The sequence below is a fragment of the Hylobates moloch genome, unplaced genomic scaffold, assembly GCF_009828535.3.
Source record: "Hylobates moloch isolate HMO894 unplaced genomic scaffold, HMol_V3 SCAFFOLD_14, whole genome shotgun sequence".
NCBI classification, from domain to species: Eukaryota; Metazoa; Chordata; class Mammalia; order Primates; family Hylobatidae; genus Hylobates; species Hylobates moloch.
In genome coordinates, this window is record NW_026652289.1 from 64,980,413 (window position 1) to 64,995,998 (window position 15,586).

Genomic DNA, 15,586 nt, shown 5'->3' on the forward strand with positions numbered 1-15,586 from the left:
AATCGCTGAGGTGCCAGTTAATTCTTCATTCTGCACCTCCCCTCACCAATCTGGTTTTCTGGGAGGGCGCTGGCAGGGCAGCCAAGCTGTTAAAACAATTAGAGAGGGAGTACCCCTCAGGGTCCCCTTCTCCAGAGGGAGGATGGCTGGCCCTGGGGAGATGCTTGAGAATCGATTTGTGATGAACGATTTGTTCACATTTCACTTTCTGCCTACATACCTTATGGACTGTAGATCTTGGGTAATATTTGAGTTAATTAGGAATAACTAAGTCAGCATGGTGCTTTCCTGCTACAGAAGCAGGGATTTAAAATGCATAGAGAAAATAATATTGCCTTTTGTTTGCATTGATTTTTCACTTACCAAGCACGTATGTCTGACAAATGACCTCACTTGGTCCTTAAAAGAACTCAGTGAGATAGAAAGGTGGGTGGCATTATTATTATTATTTCCATGTAACTGATGAGAAAATTGACTCAGAGAGGGAAAATGATATAGTCCATCAATACAGATGAAACAGAAACCCAGGATGTCCATCTCTAAGATGAGGTATATGGGAGAAAGTAGTAAGGCTTTGCTGTAAATATCTACCTTAATACTAAAGTCCAGGTCCCAGAGGCAAAGTAAGCAACTTCATGCATTCTGCCAGGTGTAGGTGGAATGCATACACCTGCAGATGATTGTCCCAGGAGCTCTGTCCCAGAAGGCACAGCCATTGTCCCTACCCAGCCCTGTCTCCCTGTCTCTGTCTGAAGACCAGCCTGCAAGCAGGAGAGAAGGAAAGAAGGAGTCTTCCCATTCTCCACCCTTTCCCCTCTTCTGACTAACGGCCCCAACTCTGTGTCGAGAATAAAGGCCAGAAGGTCCTCAACAGGAGGTTCCTTTTCTTATGTACCTAGGCCATTGGGCCTTGAAGGTCTAAGAAGTTCCATGAGGGTTTTTGAAAAGGGCAAACGTAAAGATGGGGAAGCGCAAGGCCACATGGTCGTTTCATGACCCAAAGCTTTGAGCACCCGTCCCCAAGGATTATAAGATCTCATCTCCCTTTCTCTGGGGGAAAGGGACAGTCAACCAACTCATGTCAACAGAGCATGGCATATAAGCCTAGTGCTGAGCTAAAAGCTTGTGGGTAGGGGCATAACTTGTATAGTTCAAAGTGTCTTCATGGCCTCACAAAACATCCCTATCTTAGAGGCAGACTAAATGATATTCCCAATTTAGAGATGAGGAAACAGGGAGAGGATGGGATTTTCCCAAGGTCACATCATTATGGCAAAAGTAGAGACCTTCTAATGACAAGTCTGTTGCTCTTTCTGCTTCCCCTGGCTGCGCCAGGCTCCAGAAGTTTACTCCCTGCTTGTGGGGGCAGCTCACACCTGGATTCATCCATCCATTTACAAATTATACTTAGGCACCAACCAACTTCCAGATGCCCGGCTTGACTCTGGGGACACAATGTTGAGTAAAAACAGGCCTGATTCCTGCCTCACGGAGTGCTCAGTCCAGCGAAGGATTTGAACATTGATCAAGAATCACAGCGAGATAGAGCTGCAGCTTGTGTTCATGCTGGGAGAAAAGCACATAGCACTGCAGGGGCCCGCCGTCGGGGTCTGACAGCATCGGGGGAAGCATCCTGAAGCAGTGACACTGGAATGGAGGTCAGCTAAGCCAACCAGGGAGAGAGAAGTTTCCCAACAGCCATCATACCAGGGCTGTGTGATGAGAGGCGGTATGGAAGGTTGAGAATGCGAGGACTGAAAGCTGGAGGGGAGAGAATAGGAATACAGTGTGGAAATGAGCGGAGAACAGGCAGGACCAGCAGGGCTTTGGCCATGTAGAAGAGCTCTGCCCTTATCCCGAAAGTCATGGGAAGCCAGCAGGTTCCAGGTACTGGGGAGGGAATGCCCCGTGAACAGCTCAGACAGGAAGTGGTTTAGGACAAGACAGGAAAGCTTCATCTCATGAAACCATTTCTTCAGAATCCTGTCTCCTTTTCTATATGCATGAAGGATCATTTCAAATATCATATACAATATTTGTAACAGAAACTTTCTTCATCAGCTATGAGAAACCATGGTGATAAGATGCATCATCATTTTATGGACCACTAAGAAAAAAAGCCCAAGATGGGGAGTCTAATAGGAAACTCTCTCTACCCCCACCACATAAAGCTGTGATGCCCTCAGTGAGAGGGTAAATGAGAAATAGAGCCACCATGCAGAAAGGGGGAGCAAGGAAACCCATGCGTCTCAACCTTGACACTAAGTGGGGGTGAAAAATCCTTCCCTGAGAACAGGAGTCCCAAGCCGGTGGTACACATGCAGGTTTGCTTTCTGAATTGGCACAATCAGTGTGATCCAAAAGAACATCAAGCAGAGTGTAATGTCCAACAGTCTGAGGCTGGGTGGCCCTGGGTGGCTGGCAAAAACAGTACTATCCTCTCCCGGAGCCCCTGCCTTCTGTCCGGGCCAACAGTAAGAATATGATACCATCATCTGGGAGATGCCTCCTGACTTCAGAGATCCAAAAATGTACATTTTGGAACCAATGAAAGATGGCAAAAGCTCCGTTTCCTACATCTTACCCAAGAGAATTGGTTCAAATGACCTGTCTACAGTCTCTCCAAGGCCTTACCTGCCCTGTCACGGGAAGTTGTATACTTGTTTGGTGCTGAGATACTGCACATATTAAATGTCCCTTTGGCCACGTTAACAGACCTTGACCTTCACACAGCCAGGTTTCTAAGGAGAGGAAGCCACTGATGGGGCAACACAGGGCGAGCTTTTCAATGAAGGTCAAAATAGAATGCAGGCCCAGTGTGGTGGCTCATGCCTGTAATCCCAGCACTTTGGGAGGCTGAGGTGGGTGGATCACCTGAGGTCAGGAGTGCCAGACCAGCCTGGCCAACATGGAGAAATCCTGTCTTTACTAAAGATATAAAAATTAGCTGGGCGTGGTGGTGGGTGCCTATAGTCCCAGCTACTCAGGACACTTGGGAGGCTGAGGCAGGAGAATCACTTGAACCTGGAAGGCAGAGGTTGCAGTGAGCCAAGATCACGCCATTGCACTCCAGCCTGGGCGACAGAGTGAGACTCTGTCTCAAAAAAATAAAAAATAGAATACAGTAAAAGAGTAAAATGTAGGCGATGGTTTGAATGGGGGAAATTGGGAAAAGGGAGGGAGAAGTGGTTATTTTAGAATCGTGATCAGCTACACACAGTGCTGAGAGTCACCCATTTAGTTGGCCCCAAGCTGGACTCCGAACTCTAAGTAGTTTTCCTTACAGCAGTGACATCATCCTCTCCATGCTCATGTCCAGTCATTGTAACTGTTTCTCACTTAGACGTGTCGTAAACAGACCTTTTTCTGTACAAAGAGCTTCTAAAGACAAATGAAAGAGAGTTGAGAAATGCCCCTAAGTCTTTTGGGGAAAGCAGAGGAGACCATGACCTTCCTCTGTGTCCTGGCCAGCTGAAGTGCCGTCCTCCCATGGCATTGGAACCTGATGCTGGGGGAGCCCGGGGGCCTGTGGGATGCAGCCACAGGACCTGCTTATCTCTGCTCCCCACACGCCCTCAGCTGACTTTTTACAACAGTGTGGAGGGCTAACAATGGCGGGAAGGGCTGTGGGAATGGACTGTTTCACTGGTGCCTAGAGGAAGGAGGCTTGTGGGTGCTGCTCTGTGGGCAGGCCCCTCTGCTATTGAGGATTTTTAACTCACCAAACTGCAATTTTTTTGGGGGGGCGGGGCACAGAGTATCACTCTGCCACCCAGGCTGGAGTGCAGTGGCATGATCTCGGCTCACTCCAACCTCTGCCTCCCAGGTTCAAGCAATTCTCCTGCCTCAGTCTCCTGAGTAGCTGGGACTACAGGTGTGCAGCACCATGCCTGGCTAATTTTTGTATTTTTAGTAGAGATGGGGGTTTCACCACATTGGTCAGGCTGTTCTCGAACTCCTGACCTCAGATGATCCACCCACCTCAGCCTCCCAAAGTGCTGGAATTATAGGCGTGAGCCACTGCACCCAGCCCAGACTGCAAATTAAAGGTTGGCTTCTGTGCTCTGTTTGAACAGTATCCTAGGCCATTTGGGAGGGGAAAGTGAGTGTATGACATTGCCCTGAATGACGATTCTCGAGGAAGCTGGCAAGCTGGCCCTTGGGGAAGGCAGCTGCCTGTCCCTGCTGTGAGGCAGGTGCTCACAGCCTAGCATTGCCTGACTATGTGTCAGAAGGTGGGGTGATGGTTTGGTAATCGATGATTCCACAGCTGTGGGAGCCTGGCAGTGAAGGCATGGAGCAGAGGAATAATGGCAGAAAGAGCCGGCGTCTCCCCTATGGGCCCCCTCCCCTCCCCTGCAGGTGATCATGAAGATGGTGGCTTCCTACCTCACTCCATCACGCAGCACAGGCGGCCTGGCCCATGCTGGAGGTGGCTGTGTGCCCAGCTGTCACCCCTACTGTCAATCTTCTGTAAATGTCTGTGGCACTGATGCCTTTTTTCCTTGGTCTGTGAGATTCTTGACCCCACAGTGGGCATGTTCACGTTGCAAAAGGGTCCAGTGCCATTGAACAAACACTGATTGTGCTCTGGCTCAGGAGGAGGTGACAGACAAGGACAGGACAACCTCAAATAAAAGACTCAGTGTCTGGGGCAGATGGGGACCCAGCCAACTAGATTGGAAAAGCTATGGTGAGTGATAAAATAGAGCTTCCTCATCTCCTAGAAATCAAAGGAGAGAGGAATTCTGATTGAGAAAGGGTAAGAGGGTGGCAGAGAACAGAAGCTTTCCCAGGGACGCTGTCCCCACCAGTGACCCCCCTCCTCCACCCCCAAGCTGTGTCCCTTGAGGAAGGCATGAGTCAAATCTGGAAGGGCGGGGGGATGTGCCAAGATTGGGGTTGGGAACGTGGAACAGTTGAATGGAGATTAAAGAGAGGGAGATTACAGAGATTTAAAAGAGAGTTTTAAACTTTTTGTTATGGTCCCCTCAGCAGGAAAATTGTCAAAATTTGCACAGAAGTATAAGGAATGGGATAGTGGATTCTAGGACCTATGACACCGCTCCAGCAGGAATGAAGTCATGCGGGTCCTCTTTCATTCATCTCTCCCATTACTTTTCTTCTGGGGTATTTTAAAGCAAACTTCAGACTTATTTAACTCATAAATTCTCCAGCATAAATCTCTGCTAAGGATTTTCTTCTTCTTCTTTTTTTTTTTTTTTTTTTTGAGACAGAGTTTCACTCTTGTTGCCCAGGCTGGAGTGCAACGGCGCGATCTTGGCTCGCTGCAACCTCCACCTCCCAGGTTCAAGCAATTCTCCTGCCTCAACCTCCCGAGTAGCTGAGATTACAGGCACCCACCACCACACCCGACTAGTTTTTTTATTTTTAGTAGAGACGGGGTTTCACCATGTTGGCCAGGCTAGTCTTGAACTCCTGACCTCAGGTGATCTGCCTGCTTCGGCCTCCCGAAGTGCTGGGATTACAAGCATGAGCCACCGCGCCCAGCCAGGACTTTGTTTTTAATATAACCCCATGCCATTATCACCCTTGACAAAATCAGCAATAATTCTTTCATCTCATCTGGATTCCTATTCCATACTCACATGTCCCCACCACTCCCAACAGTGTCCCATTACAGCTGGTTTGTTCAAATCAGGATCCAAACAGTCTGCATGTGGCATTTGGTTGCTACGTCTCTCAAGTCTCTTGGGTTTTATAACAGTACAAAAGGAAGAACCTTTGAAGCTTTTCCTGGGGACAAAAAATTGCTCAGAAAACTGATGGTCCCGTAGAAGAAGAATAAAAAACAGAGCGTATCTATGTTGAGAACTAACTCATAAAAGTGAGACCAGGCCAAGCAAGGAAAGTGATGTTTCTGCCTCCTTCCACTGGCTTGTTCACTGCAGGGTACAGCCTGCAGGCTCACAGCCTTTCTGCAGCTCCCCCTCCCACTTAGGAGGAGGCAGAGCCTCAAGCCTCCCACAAGCCCCATGTGCTCCTTTCCTGGGAAAACAGGTGGGTGAAGGCAGCAGAGCCCAGGCTTCAGCCATCAAAACATCCAGCGAAGGGGAGGGGTGGAGGGGTGCCACCTATAAAACTCCATTGAGGGAAGGGCAGCGGGGAGGGGTCCTGGGCAGGAGAGAAGTGGGTGTGAGAGTGCCCTGGCTTTCACTGGAGTAAGGGGCTGGAGAAATGGCACAGATGGGGGTTGGAGGTGCAATCTGCTTGCCGTTCCTAAAGGAGGCCTAGTATCTAGAGAAAATCGTTGTGTGGGGGGTGGAGTTGGGGGAGTCGCCTCTTCAGTGAAGCCAGGACTCCTTCTTCACGTCTTAGCAGCGGCTGCTGCTTCCTGCTCCTGCCTGTGGATGTTGGTACTGACCTGGCACACCCCACTGGACTTTTTCAAAGGCATTTGCAGCTGCATAAACAAAACTTGACTACCCCACAGTTTTCTGTCTTCTTGCTTCCCTTTTGGACATTTTTCCAAGACACCAAACACACTCCTAGGAGCCTGGTCAGAATCGCCCGGGGCTCCCTGGTATCACGGATGGACCACAAGGCCAGAAGGCGGGCACTTTCTGTGTGCAGGGAGGGGCGGGTCAGGAGAAGGCAGGACACAGTTCCATCTCCCCCTCCCACCCCCAGTGGAATCAAAAGTGTTTGTGCCACATTCCCTCTGGGAACAATTCTGCTGCAGAATTTTCATCTTTCCAGGCTGAGATGTCAGCATCAGCGTTTGGTGGGGTTCTTAACAACCGGGAAGGCCCATTGATTAGGAAAGGCCAGCCTGACAGAATGATAGCCCCATGGCCGCCTCCTCAGGGTTGCTGCTGTTGTATGTAGCTATAAACAGGGCCCTCAGAAGAATTGCATCACCTCCCATTAATAGCCTCAGGGAATGATCTCACCTGACATTTTAGCTGGGCCCCTCTGCTCAGTGGCTGGCACTGCTGGGCCAGGAGGAGGGTGGGATTCTCATTAATGAGATTCCCCACACCTGCAAGTTGACCTTCCAGCCATGGGCTTAGCTCTTCCTCCCCTGGGTGAGGGTGCCAATCAGTAAGTGTGCAAAAAGAAATCTCTTCTCCCCCAGAGTCTACTAATCCCATCTCAGCAAACTCTCCTTGTGAGGTACAAGTGCCCCTGTGAGGGTTAGACTCAAAGGTCATTCATGCCCAGGGGAATTGCAGACATCAGTGAAGTTAGACTTAGAAATGGTTGATGGGTTGGAGAGGGTGCTAAGCACCTTGGAAAGGAGATTCTAGGAGCTTGGAGGTGTGAGGGAGAGAGGACTAACAAAAAACAAGCAGTCAGCCCTCCCTACCTGCAAGTTCCACATCCTCAGATTCAGTCAACCACAGATCAAAAATATGCAAAAAGTAAAAATAAAAATAACATTACAATAATAAATGCAAATAATATAGTGTGACAACTATTTACATAGCATTTACATCATATTTGCTATTATAAGTAATCTAGAGATGATTTAAAGCATTAGGGGAAGGTATGTGTAGGTTATATGCAAATACCACACCATTTTATAATAAGGGACTTGAGTATCTATGGATTTTGGTATCTGCGGCCGTCCTAGAACCAAATCTCCAAGGATGCTAAGGAGTGAATGTGAATAAATACAGAATAGAATATTGGGTAGCACCACATGTAATGAAGATTTAGTGCCCCGTCATAGTGAATCATGGGGGAAGTTGGGTTGCTACTTTATATAGGGTGGTCAAGGAAGGCTTCCCTTAGGAGATAACATTTGAGCAAAGACTTGAACAAAGTGATAAAGTGAGTATAGGAGAGAGCAAGGGCAAAGACCCGGAGACTTTGGATTCACAGACCAGCAAGTGGACCTGTGCAATGGGAGCCAAATGGACAGGAAGGAGAGAGGTAGAAAATCAGGGTGGAGGGTGCAGGCCTTGAGGGTCTCCATGAGCTCGTAGGGATGTATAGAGGGCACGGGGAAGCCACTGGAAGGCTTGGAGAAGGGAAAAGGCAAGGTCTTCAGGACAGATTGGTCACCCTCCATCCACTTTTGTGCCTCCCTTGCAGGGGGACTAGACCCAAGGCTGGGCCTGCAGGTGCACAGAGTGGGTGACAGACAGTTAAAGACAGGATCTAGAGGGCTGGGCATGGCCTGGTGGTTCCTCCAGCAGCCTTGTCCTTTTCTCTTCCCATTCCTTGTCTTTCTCCTTCCCCTCCTCTCTTTCCTTCTGCACTCTTTGGCCCAAAAGCACTGTGCTTCAGTTTCGGAGGGTGAATAGCCCTTGGTTTTCTCATCTCCCATCCACTTCCAGGTTGCATGCACTCCCCCTCCAGCTCCAGGTCACCCCACCCCCCGCCCCTGGAGCTCTACATCCTACTGACTCCTGGGCAGAGCCATGGGGGGCCTTTGTGCCCTGACACCCTTTCAAGGTGGTGTGACTTGGCTGACCAGGTGACCTGGGCCCCTCATCAGTGGTAGTGAGTAGGTCCCAGGTCCTGGGATTTCATTCCAACTTGTCTCTCCAACAGCTCAGGGAAATGACTTAATCACACAACTATTAAGCACTCACTGTTGTAGGTCCCGGGTTGGGGAGAGAGTGGGGCGGGGCGTTGACATAGACAGGAAGAAAGTCTGTGCCCTCCAGTCATTTTCCAGGAGTGGGGTGATTCCTCTGCAAGGCTGGATCTGAGAGGTGCTGGACTTCATAAAGGAGCACACATGTGCTTTGTTCATGTCAGGGAGGGAGACATGATTTTCTGGAATTTGTCTTGGAGGAGATCATGTCTGAATTGGGCTTTGAAATACCTGAAGGCCTTCCAGGGGGACGGGCAGCAGGGGCTGCCATGGGATGGACCTCCTGCCAGAGGCTGCCAGCTCCAGAGCAGTGTGGCCAGCAGTGTGCACTGGCTTTCTTCCGGTCCCTGATTACCATGATGAAAAATCAAGCATGGAGGTGTGCTCCGAGCATGGTTAGGAGACAAGACCCACGCTTGGGAATCAATAGGCTCCCTCACTTAGCATTCACCAGGTGAATGAGGCATTGCGGCAGGAAGGCTGTCAGAGCAGAGAGAAAATCAGAGCTGCCCATGACCTTTGGAATCATTCTAGGCAGTTCATTTTCTTAAGGTCATAGGGGCCTTTGAGAATCGATGAAAGCTATCGACTCTCCTCCAAAGAAATGCATGTTTGTACATATACACTAAATTTTAAAAATTGAGTTATAATTTATATATCATAAAATTCACCATTTTAAAATGTACAATTCAGTGGTTTTTAGTATACTCACAAGGTTGTGTAACCGTTATCACTATCTAATTCCAGACGTTTACATTACCCCAGGAAGAAATGTCACCCTTTAGTAGCCATTCCCTGTTCTCCCCTTTGCCTAGCCCCTGGCAGCTACCCATCTGCTTTGCTTCTACGGATATGTCTGTTCTGGACATTTTATGTAAATTGAATCATACAGCAGGTAGCCTTTTGTGTCTGGCTTTTTTCATTTAACATAGTGTTTTTAAGGTTCATCCATGTTGTAAAATGTATTGGACTCAATTTTTTATGAATAGTATTTCTGACTAATATTCCTTTGTATGGATATGTAGGCACATTTTGTTCACAGAACCCCTGAAACCTATCTCTTGATTTCAGAAAACCTTATTTTACAAAAGGGGGGTGTTGAAGAGGGAATGGAGAAGGCAGGAAAGCTCACAATAACTTATTGCTATTTATTGAGTGGTGCTGGGCTAAGCACTTTATATATGCATGATCATATAATCCTTAACAACCCTGTGACATGATATTATTATCCTCATATTACAGATGGGGAAACTGAGGCTCAGAGAAGCCATCCCAAGCTTCTTGGAGAAGTGAAAGTTTAAGCTGAGCTTTGACTGCCAGGCTGTGAAAAGCAACTGCACATCCACTTTCATCAAAGCCCTTATTTCCTTCCATTTATTTTTTAATGGAATTCCCCTTGTCTACCAACAAGGCATTTGTTTTGCTAAGCCCAGAATCGCCCCAGTGCCCAGAGGGCATCCCAGACTGCTGTAAAATGACCCTCTCCCCAAAGTGAAGTGCGACTGGAGGGCCTGCCTCCTGCTGTTCCCCTTCAGGAGCTGCTGAGCCTCCAGCCAAGGCTGCGTGTGTGTCAGGCCGTGGTAATAGTAGCTGAGAGGCATCTCCTGAACAGCTGAGACATGTGTAGCTGTTGCCCTGACTGTGATGCTCCCACGGTGTGCCCCGCCTGGCAGTGGGCATGCGGTGGGTGGGGGTTCTTCGGTGAGGAGGGTGGCTGCTGTCTGAAGCCCAGCATCACCTGCCATGCTCTGCTTTGTCTCTCAGCCAGTGGACAACCAGCAAGCCATGGTGCGCAGGGAGTCTGTGGTCAATCTGGAGAACTTCAGGAAGCAGTATGTCCGCAGGCGGTGGAAGGTGTGTCCAGGGGTGGGGCGGCCCGGTGGAGGGCGGGGGACTTGGGCGGGGTTTCTGGCTCTCCAGGGTCTCCATGCAGGTTCTCACCTGGGCGTTCCTTTCCTCTGCCTCCCTCAGCTCTCCTTCAGCATCGTGTCCCTGTGCAACCACCTCACCCGCTCGCTGATGAAGAAGGTGCACCTGAGGCCGGATGAGGACCTGGTGGGTAAATGCATGCCCTCTTCTTGGGCAGAATTCTGGGGTAGCCTGGAGCTCAGGGATGGGTGAGTTCCCTTTCCCCTCACAAGGCAAGTGGGTGTTCACTGTTTCCAGCCAGTTCTGCTGGCCCAGCCCTCCTCTTCCCTGAAGGCTGAAGTGTGATCTTCAGAGGATTGTGTTCTGGGGACCTCTGGGTGGTGCCGGGAGGGGAGCGCCGATGCGGCAGCATGAACTCCTGGATGATCTCCAGGATGATCTGGTGGGCCTTCAGAGGGACCGCTGCTGCCGCCTGACCACAGACAACCCAAAATGTATTTTGGACAACCCAAAAGCTGCTTTAGAATGGGAGCTTTACATTCTTTTTTCCGTATTTCTATTTTTGCTTTGTTTCAGATTACCATCATCGTAATATTTAGACAATATCTTATATTTGATTACTTTATTGCCATTTTGTATACATTTAAAAGGAGTAGCTTGTAACAGAATATACTGGTGAAAAGGGTGGCCTCTGGAGTCAGACTACCAGGATTCAAATCTGCCACTTACTGTGTGACCTTGAGGAAATTACTTAACCTCTCTGTGCTGAGATTTCATCATTTGTAAAATAGGGTTAATAATAGTTCCTAAAGATTAAATAATGACATCTTCTTCTTCTTTTTTTTTTTTTTAGACTGAGTTTCACTCTTGTTGCCCAGGCTGGCATGCAATGGCGCGATCTCGGCTCACCACAACCTCCGCCTCCTGGGTTCAAGCCATTCTCCTGCCTCAGCCTCCTGAGTAGCTGGGATTACAGGCATGCGCCACCACACCCAGCTAATTTTGTATTTTTAGTAGAGATGGGGTTTCTCCATGTTGGTCAGGCTAGTCTCAAACTCCCGACTTCAGGTGATATGCCCGTCTTGGCCTCCCAAAGTGCTGAGATTACAGGCATGAGCCACCATGCCAGGCCAATAATGACATATTCTTAAAGCCTGGTATGTAAGTGCTCGCAATTATTGTTGTTGTTTAAAACCCTCCTGTAGGCTGGCAGTAGTGGTTCGTACCTATAGTCTCAGCACTTTGGGTGGCTGAGGCGGGAGGTTTATTTGAGGCCAGGAGTTAAAGACCAGCCTAGGCAACATAGTGAGACCCTGACTCTACAGAACAAAAACAAACAAACAAACAAAAAAATTAGCCAGATATGGTGACATGCACCTATAGTCCTAGCTACTCAGGGAGCTGAGGTGGGAGGATCACTTGAGCCCAGGAGTTAAAAGTTACAGTGAATTATGATCACACCACTGCATTGCAGCCTGGGCGACAGAGCATGACCCTAACTCTAAAGAAAATTAAATTTAAAAATTAAAAATTCCTCCTGTAGACTTTAAAATGCAGTTGGTAGGGGTTCCCTGGACAGCCCCTCCCCCCGCTTATGGAGTGTGATGTAGGGTGCTCAGGAGTGTCTGGGATGGCACAGGTCAGGACAGAAGGGGATGCCCTGCTCAGGGAGCAACTGGGAGGTGGGTGCCTAAGAGGGCTGAGTAGCCTCATGGTGCACGGCTAGACCCAGGACAGCCCTGCTGTCCCCACGCCCTCCACACAGCCTGGGGTCTTCTCTCTTCAGCATGATCTCTTGCCAGCACTTGAGGATTTATGGCCCAGAGGCCCCGAACAACTGTGTGGCTTTGGCCAAGCCCTGTGCCTGCTCTGGCTGCTTTCCTCATCTCTATACAGGGGATTGGACTGCTCTCCCTCTGAGAATCCCTGATAATGACAAGCAGACTTTACCCAGCTTATTTTTTTACTGTTTGGCTCTGACTCAAGCTAAAAAGTTGCTATTCAGCAGAGCTTTAGTTATTTTTATTGTTATAGCCGGGCTTGGTCTAGGATGTATTTGGCTAAAGTTGATCTTGACCTTGGATTTCCAGCTGGCTCAGGCTGGAGGAAGGGGAAAAGGCCCTGGGAGGATGAGTGGCAGATGGTGGGCATGCCTCACAGGCTAAGCCACTGGCCCTGCTTCCCCGACAGATGCAATCTGTGGGGAGAGAAGACCAGAGTAATTGAGAAGAATGTCAATTTTTTTTTGAGACAGAGTCTCACTCTGTCCCCCAGGCTGCAGTGCAGTGGCACCATCTCAGCTCACTGCAACCTCTGCCTCCCGGGTTCAAGCGATTTTCCTGCCTTAGCCTCCTGACTAGCTGGGATTACAGGCCTGCACCACCATGCCTGGCTAATTTTTGTATTTTTAGTGGAGATGGGATTTTGCCATGTTGGCCGGGCTGGTCTCGAACCCCTGACCTCAGGTGATCCACCCGCCTCGGCCTCCCAAAGTGCTGGGATTACAGGTGTGAGCCACCGCGCCCAGCCAAAAAGAATGTCAGTTTCTTTCCATACTTTTGTTTGTGTACAAATATTCTTAAATAGTACTCTTTTTACTCAAATAGCAAGCACCATCAGCTCAAAGGTTCATCCTAGAAGTGGAAAAAGGTTGGGTCCCAGATATGTGTTATGCAGTTTTCCCAAAGGGACTTTCCTTAAAAAAAAAAAAAAAAAAAAAGAGTAACGATAGGTCCTTTTGTTTAGGAAGCAACTGGAATTGAACACTGGACAACAGATATTTTAGGAATGAAGTCACTGTGGATTAGTACTTCTTTTAATAATTTTATAATTACATTAGATCATCATGACTTGGATGAAAAGACATTATGGCCTCGGGGTGGCTGCCTCAGCTCTGGTTTGCCATGTAGGAACTGACAGACAGTACTTTATACTCATTTCCTCTTTTATAAAAATGGAGGTCAGAAGTCATTTCTGTGGAAACACTGGTCGGCAAGGCGGCTGAAGGTGCAGCCCATCAAAGAAGAAGGGGCATGGGATGGTGGCTGTCAGAGCATGAGGAGGACCCTGTGGCTCACGCCCATCCTCCAGCCTCTCTAGGCCGAGCTCAGGAGAACCAGCAGCCACGGACCACCCAGCCAAGTGGCCTTGATTACGTGGTAGCCACAAGGGGAACTAGATGTAATTTTCTTTATTATAATTTGGCCTCTCCTGATGTCTGGTTTCCCTTAGATGCCCTGCTGCTTTCCTTCCTCCTGGTAGTGTCCTTCCTCAAAGCAGTTGGTCTGGCCTCATTTCAGATCCCTCCCCTCCCCCAGCCCCTGGATGGATCAACAGGCTTGCTTTCACCACCCACCTCCCTGGCTTGCAGTCCCCTGGTCCAGGTGAATCAACCCGGGTTGCCGAGCACAGCCCCATTCCTGGCATCTCATGATCCTCCTGCCCTGGACCTCTTTCTCTTTTTTTTCTGCAGAGGAACTGTGAGAGTGACACTGAGGAGGACATTGCCAGGAGGAAAGCCCTCCACCCTCGGAGGAGGAGCAGCACCTCCTAACTGGCCTGACCTGCAGTGGCTGCCAGGGAGGTCTGGACCCAGCGGGGCTCTCTTCTGTGCAGACCCTCGGACCCAGCTCAGCACCAGCACCCGGGCGTCCTGAGCACTTCGCAAGAGAGATGGGCCCACAGGATTCAGAAGAGCTTGCAGGCGAGCCAGGAGATGCTGGGAGCTGTGGCTGTCTCCTGTGGAGGAGGCTCCGGCATTCCCAAAGCTCTTAATTCTCCATAAAGTGGGCTTTCCCCTGTCTGCCATCCTCAGAGCCTGGGGTGGGGGTGTGGACTTAGGAAAACAATATAAAGGACATCCTCATCATCACGGGGTGAACGTCAGATTCAGACAGCCTTCCTCACAGGCTGAGGGGGTTCAGAACCAGCCTGGCCAAAAATTACACCATGGAGACAGAATCCTCCCCATTGGGAACAGGGTGATTGAGGAAAGTGAACCTTGGGTGTGAGGGACCAATCCTGTGACCTCCCAGAACCACGGAAACCAGGACGTTAGGCTGACCAACACCTAGACCTGAAGCAGCCCATTGCTGGCCCGCCATGTTGTAATTTTGCTCATTTTTATTAAACTTCTGGTTTACCAGATGCTTGGCTTCTTTTAGGGCTACCCCCATCTGATTTCCTTTAGCCCGTGTGCCTGTGACTCTGGGGGGGCACCCAGTGGGGTGCTGAGTGGGCAGAATCTCCGAAGGTCCTCCTGAACCGTCCCTGCAGGCCTGCAGTGGGCCTGCCTCCTCCTTGCTTCCCTAACCGGAAGGAGTCCAGTTCAAGAGAATCCACCCAGAGACTGGGAGTGGTGGCTCACGCCTATAATCCCTGTGCTTTGGCAGTCTGAGGCAGGGGAATTGCTTGAGCTCAGGAGTTGAAGACCACCCTGGGCAACATGGCAAAACCCAGTCTCTACAAAAAATACAAAAAAATTAGCCAGGTGTAGTGGTAGGCACCTGGTGTCCTAGCTACTCCAGGGGCTGAGGCAAGAGCATTGCTTAAGCCCAGAAGGTCGAGGCTGCCCCATGCTCCCTCTACCTCACTGCCACCACTCCTGCTGTTAGAGGCTGAGTGTGTCTCCCTAAAATTCCTATGTTGAAGTCTTAACCCTCGGTACCACAGAATATCACTGTATTTGGAGATGGGGTCTTTAGCAATGCACTTAAAATGAGCTCACTGGTGTGGGCCCTGATGCAATATAAGTTGGTGTCCTTATAAGAAGAGGAGGTTAGGACATGCAGGAAAGACCACATGAAGGCCCAGGAGTGGGAGGGGGAATAGCCATCAACAAATTAAGCGGGGGGCCTCAGAGGAAACCAACTCTGCTGACACCTCAATCTTAGACTCTGGCCTCAAAAATTGTAAGAAAATAAACTTCTGTCTTTTAAGCCACCCAGTCTGTGGTACTTTATTATGGCACCCCTAGCAAAATATACACCTGCCAAGTACAGCCAAGATGGGGGCAGGAGAATTCCTAACGATGTGGGTGGAGAAGAGCAAAGAAGGATCCACAGCGAGAAGGGAGAGGAAAAAGAGACGGATGACCTGGCCCCTCCGGTGTAAATGGCAAGGGAAGCTCACTCAATGGCATCGAAATAT

General features: G+C 49.4%; 1 protein-coding gene across 3 annotated transcripts in view; it reads left to right on the forward strand.

Moving 5' to 3' along the window:
• DAPK2 (death associated protein kinase 2) overlaps nt 1-15,330 on the forward strand; it is a 137,820-nt gene extending 122,490 nt beyond the window's left edge. For 2 of the 3 annotated variants that reach the window (XM_032175378.2, XM_058427486.1), the window contains 3 exons: nt 10,334-10,423; nt 10,541-10,624; nt 13,911-15,330. In XM_032175378.2, coding sequence (XP_032031269.1) covers nt 10,334-10,423; nt 10,541-10,624; nt 13,911-13,991 — 255 coding nt within the window. In that variant the 3' untranslated portion in view covers nt 13,992-15,330. Of the gene's footprint in view, nt 1-10,333; nt 10,424-10,540; nt 10,625-13,910 lie in introns of those variants that run through there. The other variant, XM_032175377.2, reaches the window with a different exon arrangement.
• The last annotated feature ends 256 nt before the right edge of the window (nt 15,331-15,586 follow it).